Source organism: Rhinopithecus bieti, unplaced genomic scaffold, assembly GCF_001698545.2.
Source record: "Rhinopithecus bieti isolate Rb0 unplaced genomic scaffold, ASM169854v2 scaffold_6782, whole genome shotgun sequence".
NCBI classification, from domain to species: Eukaryota; Metazoa; Chordata; class Mammalia; order Primates; family Cercopithecidae; genus Rhinopithecus; species Rhinopithecus bieti.
Genome location: NW_016805866.1, coordinates 1,842,638 through 1,855,392, shown reverse-complemented (window position 1 = coordinate 1,855,392; position 12,755 = coordinate 1,842,638). Strand labels below are relative to the sequence as shown.

The following is a 12,755-nucleotide window of genomic DNA, read 5'->3' as shown; positions in this document are numbered from 1 at the left end:
ATGGGGGGGGGTTTTTTTTTTTTTTTGGTGTGTGTGTGTTTTTGTTTTTGTTTTTGTTTTTGTTTTTTGGTGAAATTAAACTTTATTAAGAAACCAATTTTTAGGCCAGGTGCTGTGGCTCACGCTTGTAATCCCAACACTTTTGGAGGCTTGAGGCAGAAGGATCACATGAGGCCAGGAGCTCGAGCCCGGCCAGCACAACATAGGGAGACCCTGCCTCTGCAAAAACAAAATAAACCAATTTGTAAATACAATACTGTAAATACTGTTTTGTTGAGGTGGGGGGGGTGTGGGTGTGTGTGTGTGTGTGTGTATGGATCTTTTGTTACTTGTTTTCTCTGTTTTCTGATAGTATCTTAATTTTTTAAATTTTGTTTTCGTTTAGATACACAGAAGTAAAAACAAATGGAAATTTCATCTCAAGGATGGCATTATGAATCTTAATGGAAGAGATTATATATTTTCCAAAGCCATTGGAGATGCGGAATGGTGAAGAGTTGCTTTTTTTCTTTTATAAATAAAAGAAACTTAAAAAAAGTTTAAAGTGGACAGTTCGAAACTTGGGGCATATGCCAACCAAAACTTCATTTCTGCATGTCAGAAAAGTGCAGTAGAAGCAAAGCTACTGGAACAAAGATAGACCTTGACAACATAGACACTACTTACTGGCAAGCCATGGAACTGTAGCACCTGGGGTTGTTGGGTGGGAGGGTTGGGATTTTGTGTAGGAAAACCATAATTGTTGATTTTAAATACAGGTACCCGCCACCGGTAATTAGCATGTAAAGCTTTGTCTATATTCCTTCCTCCAACTTGGGTTCAATCAGAAGATACTTGTTGGAATGAACTGAAGAAACTTCAGTTTTGATAGATTGAACTGAAACTGCTTATTGTATGTGGTGATATTTGGTAAAAGTTGCGTGTGAGCTTTTTACAAAAGGGTAAGAATTGTGTTGAATTTTAATTCACTTGTATAAGAAAACAATTTAAAACTCTCATAATAGGTCTTAAATATTTTTACTTGCTATTCTCCCTCAGTGATATATACCTCTTCCTTTCCAGCTTTATGAAACATCTATTTAAGATTTAAAGTTATCAGTGATCATAGTTTGGAGATAAAATTTGACCCAGGAATGAATATTTATTTTAATTAGGTTTTCATACTTATTAAATGTAATTAAAGACTTGGGTCTTGTCTGAGTTCGGTGGAATTGAAACGACAACTTTAATTTCCTTACAGAAAAACTTAATTTGTTTCTTTTAGTGCCACACCTTAAAAAGAAACCCCAAACTAGCTCCTCAGGAATATAGTTTTATTTTGCAAGCATACCATCTAGCTGAAACTGTATACACATGAATATATGTAGACTTTTCCTGTTGGGCTGAAGTGTGTGCTTATAAATGTGTTTAGTTTTTAAGCTAAACATCCAGTAAACAGTCTGTGCATTGATTAGCATAGGGCAGGTGGTGAGGACCTGGATTTTATTAAACAATTTAGTAATTATAAAAGTTTCTTGTGTTTACTAGTAAAGAATCTTAAAAATCTATTCTAATTCAACAAGTTTTTAAAATCAACTTTGTAATTTGAGGGGAAAATTTGGGGGGAAGAGGTGGGTGGGCCACTAAGTTACCTCTCTTTCATTTGGTGGCCCTTCCAGGCCATTGAAAATAAAGACGTTGGCTCCAGTTTGCACATCGGGAAGAAAGCATAGAAATTTGACTTGTATATTAAAAATAATAGAAATGTAATATGTATATTAAGAATGCGTAGGTCTGTATTCTGTAAGGGGCTCTGAAGAACAATATGGCACTGCTGTGTTCAGTGTGAATTCGCTGCCTGGGAGAACTGCAGGAATGCTTGTCTTCACCATTGTGTTCTTACAACGAATTCAACTTTCCATGGTTTATCTTGACAAAATTTACATGTGTTTAGGTTACTTGTATATTGATATATTTTTTTAATCTTCAGTTTTTGTCTTCCTTTTGCCTTTGTGTTTTCAGAAGTAACACATAAACACTTTTTAAAGTACATTACAAAGAAGAAAACTGTGAGCTATTATATAGTGTTTCTTTTTTAACACAAATCTTTTAACTTTAAAAAAAGGCAAACATTTTTTTTTCAACTTCCCACCCAGCTTACCACCTTGATCTCTTTAAATTATGTTCTAAACTTTGGTGTAAATGGTGGTGTCTAGCATGCTAGTAGTTAGATTTTATTTAGCTGCCATAACTTGGTAATACAGTTTTTATTTTGACTATATTAATTAGTTTTTTGAGGGGAAGTTTGTTTATTCTGCGACTCTCAAAGCACACAGAGTTTTTAGAATATATATTATTGTTAATGAGACTGAGAGAAGAGGAAATGGGAGGGAGTAACATCACAGAAGTCCTGTTGTTCAACTGTTCTTCAATATAGTTGCTAGTAGGTTTGTATTTACTCAATAAAGAAGTCAGTGACCTGAACTACCTATAAAAATTCAGCAGTGCTGCAGTATTGCTTAAGTGAAACCCTTGGGCTATCTAGTAGTTTTTATGCTACTGAAACTTGGATTACTGTATGATATTCAGCTTGTCTTGGGCCCTCTATGTAGACATTCATATTCATAGTAGCATTGTTTACTGGCCTGTTTTTGTAACTTTATTTTTCAAATATTAACAACCACTGCTTTCAGAGTAGTTATTTTGTTATTTTTGAAGCAGGAAATAACCATTTGTATTTGCACCTGTGTATTGCATATTAATTATGGTATACTTGGCAAATGCTTTTCTTTTACCTGTGAAAATTCTGAAGGCTGGTCCAAGAAGCTACATTGCATACCAAATTGTGCTCTTATATATTATTTACATTGTGTCCTTTTTAATCAAATAGCATGTTTTAGTTTTATTATAGTAGCTTTTGCTGTAAGAATGTCACTTGCTTATCTTTTATTGTACTTGAATTCTTAATCATGCTTTTAACATTGTATTTAACAAATCATTTCGTATTAGGTTCCATTGAAATGTCATTCCTTTGAAAAGGCAAGGGATTTCCACTTTCAGAATTTTAAAATGAAAGTAGCATGTTTATCTAAAGGCAGAAAATAGTTCAGACTTGGTACTATGAAAATAAGTAATGGTTTCTGGAGAGGATTTGTTTAGATTTGCACAGATGGTGATGGCACCTTTTACTTTAAAAAATTAACATTAATCAACAGTACTAAAGAAAATTTACCCAAAATTACAAGATAAAACATGGAAATGTGTGCCTTTCAGTATACAAACTCTTGCTTGGTGGTCATTTGTATAATCAGACCATTTGAATGCCTGAGAGCATGTTTAATTTCTGTGGAGTGCCACATAATGGCTAAAACAACTCTTTAATGTGCAATTAATTTCTAGAGTAAAATGTCTGTTATATGAGGGGGATCTTTATATTGGGCGTTTCTATTTTTTAAATGTTCACATTTCTTTCTGTTAATTAAAATGCCATCATAATGTCACATTTACACTGTTGTCTCTTTTAAAAGGAAAGCCACTCTGTTGTTCTAAGATTACATCAAGACTTGAGCAGTGTGTAGTAATTAAAATGTATGCTTGATGAGCATAATAGATTCTGGTTTTAGGAAATAACATATAGCTTTTATATGAGTATTTTCTTTTGTTATAGTGAAAATCAAAGATTTTTTTTTTTCCTGGCTTTTATGGAGGAATGAAAAGAGTTGTCTCCCTCTAAGAGTAATTTTTGATTCTCATAGCAATAATGTCACCATTCTTACCAGAGGGTGAATACCCCTTGTATAGGAAAGCAGACGTAATTTCCTCTTGGGAGTTCTCTTTATGACTTAGCATTTTCTTCCACTTGAGAAAATTCCTGTTTTTCTGATTATTTCATATTGAACTTTTTTTTGAGCTTTTGTGCAATGTAATAGTTTATTGATCCATCTTTGTACATTTTCATTTTATTTCATGTCTTTCTTCCACCTACCTGTCAGAATCAGCTATAGCAGATTTTGAATTCTTTAGTAAAAAATAGTTGCTTTATTTGTTTCCTCATGAGTTTGTTAAATAGCTTTGCATTTTAGTCCTCTATTATGCTATGGAAATTACTATGAAGTTTATGTTCTTCCCTTTTTAAGCCTGCCTTACTCTGTCTTTTGTCATTGTCTATGGTTTAATGAAGAACACACCAAACTAACATTTTTGTTTATTTTGAGGAACAAAAAAACTTTTTCTCTTCTCTTTTAAGGGAAGTTATTACACATTGAGTTAGTAACTACTCTTTTAGTCAAAGTTCCTTAATAAGTCCAGTCTGCATCAGGACTATGATTTGGGGGGCAGGGCTAATCCTTTTTGCTGTTCTGCGCTACTATTGTCAACTGCTGTTGTACATACTGTTATGTGTAATGGCGTAAATATATTTATTATGTTTGTAAAATTCATTGCAGATCAAGGTTGCTCTTCTGTGATATATGGGATATTATGTTTTAAAGACCATCTTGGAATACAATTAGAGAACTTAGTATTTTGATGTACTAAGACCTATTTTAAGTTTAATATTCTACCTTTGCAAAAACTTTAATTAAAGATGTTATTTAAAAAAAGTAATGTTGCTTGCTTTGCTTACTAGTATATGGCATTGTTATAGATAATTGAATAAAATACAATTTAGAAAGGAAAATGCTTTACATTGTTATGAGAATTCCATTTAACAACAAAAAGATGCTAAATTCTGTACCTTACAGATAAGTAGGTTGAGATGTCAATTTGAATTAGTAAACTGTTGCAAATTATTAATAGTAGCTTTTAAAAAGTTGTATTTTCCAGGCACACAGGAATTTAGGTTGGGCAAATTCACATTAACAAATTATAACTAAAAATTGGTATAATTAACATTGTTTTTAAAAATAAAGATTACTCCTTGTGAAATATTAATAATTAACATATTGTATTAAATGAGTATTTCTACCCCAAAGTATAGATTACTTAGGATAAAAACATTGTGATTTCTCTGTTTAGCCAAACCACTTCCTCTTAGTTCAGAGGTTATAAATAATTGCATATTAGGAGAATTGGGTTACTGAGGTTTGTATTGCATATTGAATTTATTTTGTGTTATTTTAGAAGATACTAAATAATTAGGTATTTTAATTTTATAGTTAATTCAGCTGAATCATTAAGAACCTCACCTTTTTGTATTTTTTTATCCTGTTAACAGACTATCTAGAAAACATGCAAATTTTAACTATTAACATAATCATAATAAAGTTATCTTATTTATTGCCAGCAAATCTTGTATTTTGCAGTTTAATTCAAGCTCCTGCTTTGATTAAGCTTAAGCTTTTGGCTTTTGTTTTTCCATCTGTAAAATGACAAGATTTTGAGGATGAAATGAGGTGTGATGCATGTAAAGCTCTTAGGCTGGTGCCTAGTACACGGTCAGCACTCAGATGTCACAATTATTTGCTTAATTTCATAATTATTTGCATAATTTAAAATTACTTGTGAACCGGAAAAAACGATCAAAAGTAGCAAAAACAAATTGAGAGTCAGTGAAAGAGTTTATTACAACCAAACAAGCCTGGGAGGGTAAGTTGGTGAAACAATGCATCTGGTTACAGCGGAAAGTGTCAGAAGGAAGAAAATTGAGTGCTGGGTATGGGAGAGGGGTAATGAAACAATGGGAGGGCTTTTAAGCTCCCTCTCTTTCCCCCTGCCAAAAAAACTCTAGATTATATGTCTAAATAAGTCAAATTTTCTGAAAGCTAAAACTATGATAGAACTATCATTTTAAAAATTGACTTTTCCAAATATTAATGGAGTCTGTCCAGTTCATTTAGGGAAGAAAACAGTTGTCAAACATTGAAGATACGGATATCACTCTGATTCTCACAATGTCTCCTCCACTTTGAAAAAGGGCATATTGACTTCTCTGTGTTGACAGACCCTCCATGATGATGCATAGGTTAGGGTGGCATTGCTGAATGGGGCAAGTAGGACCAGGAAAACTAAAGTTCACCCCGGTTAGTTGCAAGAGATGAAGAGAGTAAAGGTTTTTTGGTTTTTTTGGTTTTTTTTTTTTTTGAGACTGTGTCTTGCTCTGTCACCCAGGCTGGAGTGCAGTGGCACTGTCTCAGCTCACTGCAAGCTCCGCCTCCCAGGTTCACGCCATTCTCCTGCCTCAGCCTCCCAAGTAACTGGGACTACAGGCGCCCGCTACCATGCTTGCCTAATTTTGTTTTTGTATTTTTAGTAGAGACAGGGTTTCACCGTGTTAGCCAGGATGGTCTCGATCTCCTGACCTCGTGATCCATACGCCTTGGCCTTCCAAAGTGCTAGGATTACAGGCGTGAGCCACCATGCCCACCTGAGAGTAAAGCTCTTTAGAGCTGTTTACCTTCAGCAGAGATGCACAAGGGACATTTGTTGTTTTGGCTTCTCAGTGTCAGAATACCCTTCCTGTCTTGCTTCATACCAAGAAGAGTGGAGGGTAATACATACCTCTTTATGGAAGTAGAATAGTCACCCGTCACTGGATCCAGAAACGGACCAAAATCTTGAGAGGTGGTCAAACTGATGCTTACACTCAGGACTTTGAGTCTTAAAAGCATGAAACAAAGTTGCAGGAATAGAGGTCCTATATATGTTCAGGTCTGGTGGTGTGATAGTGACTGGGGCAAGAGGGCTGTTGGCAACCTCCTGAGCAGACTTTTGCTGCAAACTACTGTACCCTTCCAATCCCTTTTCTGCTTAAAATAATCAGTCTGTTTCTATTGTTTGCAACCAGAAAGAAAAGCATTATTCATGCAAAGTATGTCTTAAGAATCACATTTTCCTTGTGGGAGTCTTTTGCCTTCACAATTAGCCCTTTCTTCCCATTAGGCATTCAATACCCTATTCAAAAATCTTCAGTGAATTACCAAAATAGCAATACTTGTAATATCAGCATCACAATTGTGGTTGGCTGATTACCTTGGAACATAAAGGAGTTTGTTACATTTAAGCCCATTGTATATTGTCATTCATGTATTCTGCAAATACTTGGGTACCTACTATGTGTACCGTGACTAGACCCATATTCAAACCCAGTACAGTCTTCATGAAGTGATTGGTAGAATTGGCAGAGTCCCTTCAAGATTCTTCATCCCTTGCATAGCCTCTCTGGGGGGCCAATCTGGGCCTCAGTGGATGAGGCCACTGGAGGTCCATTTGTAGGATTTGAAAGAGCACAGAGACTCCAAAGTCCTTGACATCTTCCTGAACCTTGTTCTAGCACAAGTCTGCTTTGATCTACTTTCCAAGACTTCCTCTCCTCCTTGGTGTGAAATATATAAGGACCCTGTGCTCTGTCTTGAGCTGGCACTCAGTTTTTAAGTTCTACGTTATAAAGAGGGTATGTGCTATATGTACTTAGTGTTATTTTCGTGTTCTTGAAGCTTCCTTTTTGACATGCTCCATGTGTTCTGGAGCCTTTCCATAGAATTCGTCTCCCACAACCAAGAGTTCCTGTTCTCAAGGAGGGCATTACAGGTAGAAGAAGGACACTGAAAGATTTTAGACACAGCTTTTGTGGAACAGAGAGAAGTGTTTGGAAATACTGGTTTTGAAGTATGCAGCAAGTATGAAGAAGAGGGGGATGGGAACTTGGAATAAATACTTGTTGAGTGCCAAATGCATTGTCCGTTTTTTCAAACACACACAGTACCCTTGAGGGTAGTTATTTTTATCTTCATTTTACAGATGAGTTGATGGAGCTTTGTGTGGAGGCCAAGTAATTTGCCTAAGGCCACACAGCAAGACCATAGTTTGAAGCTAGGGCAGATTGGCAGAGTGAGGTCAAGATACTCCATCCCTAGCTTAGGATGGGATGGGTCTTTTCACCTCAGTTTCCAGGAACGAATGGTTTCCATCTTAGATACTGTTAATAAGAGGCTGTGGCCTTGCAGCAACCTGGTCTCTTGTTTCTATTCAGAGGAGATATTCTGTCCGTACTCACCACTCTGAAAAGACAGACAAATAAAAACACTGGCTGGGACCATGACAGCAAAGTCCTGAAGAGTCATTCAGTGAAGACTTGGGGATTGGCAAAATAGTCAGTTCTGTTTTTACCCTCTCCTAATAGTTCAATGAGTTAAAGGAAAAGAATGTTTCCACACACACACACACAAATCAGTATGTTTGTTTGCCTGAAGGAAATCTGTTTAGCCTCACCTCATATCACTTCTCTTCTGGTGAATCTGATGGTGAAATAAGTTTATTCCTAAGAGAGCTCCCTAATGCAATTAAAGTGAGCATGGCTTCTGCGGGTTTCATGGCAGGATGCAGCAAGAATATAGAAACTTGGAGACAAATGTCCTGTGGTGGTGGTTATAGTCTGAGTGTTTCTACTCCCCCAAATTCATATGCTGCAATTCTAACCCAAGGTGATGATGGTATTAGAAGAGGATGTCTTTGGGCAGTGAGGGCATAATGCACTTATGAAGAGACTCAGAGAGCTAGCTAGCCCCTTCCACCATGTGAGAGTGCAACAAGGAACAGACTCGCACCAGGCACCAAATCTACTGGCCCCTTGATCTTGGACTTCTCAGTCTCCAGAACGGTGAGACATAGATGCCAATTGTTTAGAAACTACCAATTTCATGGTATTTTGTTACGGCAACCTAAACTGACTAAGACAGTTACTGAAAACCCCCACTTTAAATATGTGAGCATGGGAGCCCACATTGCTGGACAGCCTCATGGTAAAGCTGTCAAATCCTGCTCTTGGCATATTTTGCCGTAGTGTTGTGCCCAGGGAGGGGGGCAGTCAGTCCTGGGGGACGGGCAATAAGGAAGTGAACTGCTGGCCAAAAATATAAACACAATCATAATTAAATTGATTAAATTTAGTGTGCATTTTATTACCACCACATGCCAGCAATCCTAAACTATGTCAATGATAGAACACCCTTCCATAAGACATGATTTTTTTTGTTCTAACTGGTCTAATTGTTACAGTTATTGTTGAGTGTTTTTCCTTTTTTTTTTTACCGTGATGAAATATATGTAAAAGTTACCATTTTAGCCATTTTAAGTGTACGGTTCAGTGGCATGAAACACATTAATGTTTAGTTTTAATAAAATATTTGTTAACTTCATTTTTTTTTACCTTTCACATACATGAAATAAGTCAATCACAAAAAGATAAATACTACGTAATTCCACTTAAATGAGGTTATCTACAGTGATCAAATTCTTAGAAACAAAAAGTAGAATGGTGGTTACCCCTGGCTGGAGAAAGCAGGAAATGATAAATTGTTCAATGGATATAGAGATTGAGTTTTGCAAGATGAAAAAGTTCTGGAGATCTGTTGTACAACTGTGTGAATGATCTTAACACTACTAAACTGTACAGTTAAAATTGGGTAAGATGGTACATTTTATGTTGTGTGTGTTTTTTGTTTTTACTACAGTAGTAAAAGAAGAAAAGCTTGTTATTACTATTATTATTTTGAGACATCATCTTGCTCTGTTACCCAAGCGGCAGTGCAGTGGCATGATCATAGCTCACTGCAGCCTCAGCCTTCGGGCTCAAGTGATACTCCTTCCTCAGCCTCCACAGGAGCTGGGACTACAGGTATGTACCACCACAACTGGCTAATTCTTTATTTTTTAGTAGAGATTAGGTTTTGCTATGTTGTCCAGGCTAGTCTCAAACTCCTGGGGTCAAGCAATCCTTCCACCTCGGCCTCCAAAAGTATTGGGATTACAGGTGTGAGCCATTGTGCCTGGCCTACATATTTTTTTAGTGAATGTTGTGTTCAGTGTGGAAGTTAATTCAGACAACTCCCAGTTATATAGTCAGACCCCAACATGAGGGCACAGCCACATTAGTTTGTTTCTAAAGTAGATTCTTGTAGGTTTAGAATTGTTTCTGCTCACTTATGGCTCAGCTCACGCCTCCAACTTCTGTGGTAGTATCTATTTCTGTGTTTAAGTAGTAGAATAAAAAGGAAGAGTTGGAGCACAACAGCTGTAAGGAAAGAAACAAAATTTAGTTCTTCAATTACATCCTTCTATGTGACCACTGGGAATTTTTATTTCTGCTTAATTATGAAACAAATGCATGGACTGTGAAGTGCAATCATTTTGTTTGGTAAATGCAAATTTTAGTCCGTACATGAAATACATTCATTTCATTTAGTGATTATTACTGAAAATAATTGTGTCATATACGAGAGAAAGAAGTATTAAGAAATGAAATGTTCTGGATGTCAAATATGCTAAAACCTGGAAATCAGAGAATCAGAATCAGATCCTATTCTTTTTTTCTTTTTTTTTTTTTTTGAGACAGAGTCTCGCTCTGTCACCCAGGCTGCAGTGCAGTGACGCCATCTAGACTTACTGAAACCTTTGCGTGAAACCTCCACCTCCCAAGTTCAAGTGATTCTCCTGGTTCAGCCTCCTGAGTAGCTGGGATTATAGGCATCCACCACCACACCCGGCTAATTTTTGTATTTTCAGTAGAGACAAGTTTTCACCAAGTTGGCCAGGCTGGTCTCGAACTCCTGACCTCAAGTGATCCACCGACCTCGGCCTCCCAAAGTGCTGGGATTTCAAGTGTGAGCCACCATGCCTGGCCAGATCTTATTCTTTAATTATTTGAAAACAAACATTTTATTAACTACAGAAATAGTGGCATGGTGGAGAAAGCATGAGCTTTAGAATTGGATAGACTTGAATATGAATTCAGGCTCCACTCTCTCCTTGGCAGACCTTGGACAAGGCATTTAAGTGCTTTGTCTGTTAAACAAGGATAACAGTACCTCCCTTGTAAGGATGTTTTTGCCATGAATAAGGAGTGCAGAGCGCATAGCACAGGTTTAAGCACAGAGCAGGCGTGCCATGGGCTAGTGCATTAGTTTCCTATGGTTGCCATAACAAATGACCACAAACTGGGTGGCTTAAAACAATAGAATAAATTTTGGTTCTTTGTCTTCTCTTCACTACTTGGTTCTGAGAACTGGTTAGGCTTCAGAAGCTGCTCAATTTCTGTATTTTCTTGCTAGGTCTTAGCAACAGAAATGAAGTTTATGAACGGGAATGGCTTCACTGCATATGAGGAGGTCTTTTTTTTCTGATGAACTCTGGACTTAAGGGAACACATGGGGAGAAGGTGAGAACTCTGGAGGGAGATGCTGTCCCTAAGTGAGGAAGTTTAAGGGAAAGGAATAGATCCCTGACAGGTTATAAGCATATTCAAGAAAATGATGAATTAGAGTGAGAAGCCAGGTGGCCCAGTCAAGTGCTAAGTGGAAAGATAAGGACTTCACCTCTCTTGTATGAATTTTGCTGAACATTTTGCCACCTTTTGCTAAGCTTTTCTTTTGAGCTTTAAAGCACTCATTATGAATTGTTCTGACTCTGGCCTTGGCAGAAAAGGTTTTGTTTTGCAACCAGCCAGGCACAACCAACCCTACTGATATCATTGCTATTTCTTTTCATAAAGGAGTAGAATAAGGAAGCCACAGCTCTGTGATTTGGCATAAGATTTCAATTTGCCTCTCATCCGGACCTGGACATTGGGAGGAGGAGTGGGGTTGGTGGAAAGGGAGGAAGGGTCATAGCCATTGCCAGTGCTATTAATGATCTGATCTGGAACAAGGGATCTTTGTCAGAGTGGGTCTGGGGTGGAAGAAAGAAAAGTTACCCTCCATTGACCATCAGCCTTGCTCCTTGTTGCTTAAAGAGGAGTGAAAGAAAGGGAACTGCGGCAGGACCTCTCAGACAGCATGCAGCTGCTCTGAAACAGGGAGTAGACTTGTAGCTGTCCTCTCTCAAGCTCAGTTTTTGAACTGCACTCCAGGATGGCAGGGCCAAATGCCATGGCTGTTGCTTGGTGTTGCTATACTTTAGTCTTTCATTTGGCAGAGAGGAGCAGAAAGCTTGGGAGTTACCTGTGTGAAGCACCTACTCATAGTAAGGACTCTTAGTTGCATGGTACAGGAACCCAACTCAATCTGGCTTGAGCAAAAATAGAAATGTAGTGACTCACTGAACTGCAATACCAGTTTCAAGCAAGACTGGAAAACAAGTTTAACTGAAGTTATCATGGTGCTCTTTCTAGCTACATCTCTTAGCCCAGCTTCACTTTAAGCTTTAATCTCACATTTGTCTACCCTTGACAGACCCTTAATGCTTCAAAAGAAGATGGTGGCTACCCATGACCCTGCATACATATCCTTAAAGTTTGTGAGCCAAGAGAATTTCTTATTTTAATTTTCTATTTTGAAACTTTTGTTGAAGTGCACCAATTGGCCTGGCTTGGACCTGTGGACAATCCTTGGAATAATCACTGTATTTGAAAGAGTGTAGGTTCATAATTGTATTAGTTCATTATCACACTGTTATAAAGAACTAGCTGAGACTGAGTAATTTATAAAGAAAAGAGATTTAATTGACCCACAGTTCTGCATGGCTGGGGAGGCCTCAGGAAACTTACAATTGAGCAAGGTGCGTCTTACTATAGTGGAAAAGGAGAGAGTGAAGTGGGCAGTGCCACACTTATTTTATTATTTATTTTAAGTTCCAGGGTACATGTGCAGGATGTGCAGGTTTGTTACATAGGCAAACGTGTGCCATGGTGGTTTGCTGTACCTGTCAACCCATTGCCTAGGTATTAAGCCTAACATGCATTAGCTCTTTTCCCTAATGCTCACCCTCCTGCCTTCCCCGGCAGGCCCCAGTATGTGTTGTTCCCTTCCCATGTTTCCATGTGTTCTCATTGTTCAGCTCCCCCT

At 37.5% G+C, this 12,755-nt stretch overlaps 1 protein-coding gene across 1 annotated transcript in view; it reads left to right on the top strand.

Moving 5' to 3' along the window:
- The window catches only part of GTF2A1 (general transcription factor IIA subunit 1), a 47,127-nt gene extending 42,470 nt beyond the window's left edge, over positions 1 to 4,657 (top strand). The window contains exon 9 of the mRNA XM_017873849.1: positions 386 to 4,657. Within this exon, the coding sequence (XP_017729338.1) occupies positions 386 to 493 (108 nt within the window). The 3' untranslated portion in view covers positions 494 to 4,657. The remainder of the gene's footprint in view (positions 1 to 385) is intronic.
- Positions 4,658 to 12,755: the final 8,098 nt, after the last annotated feature.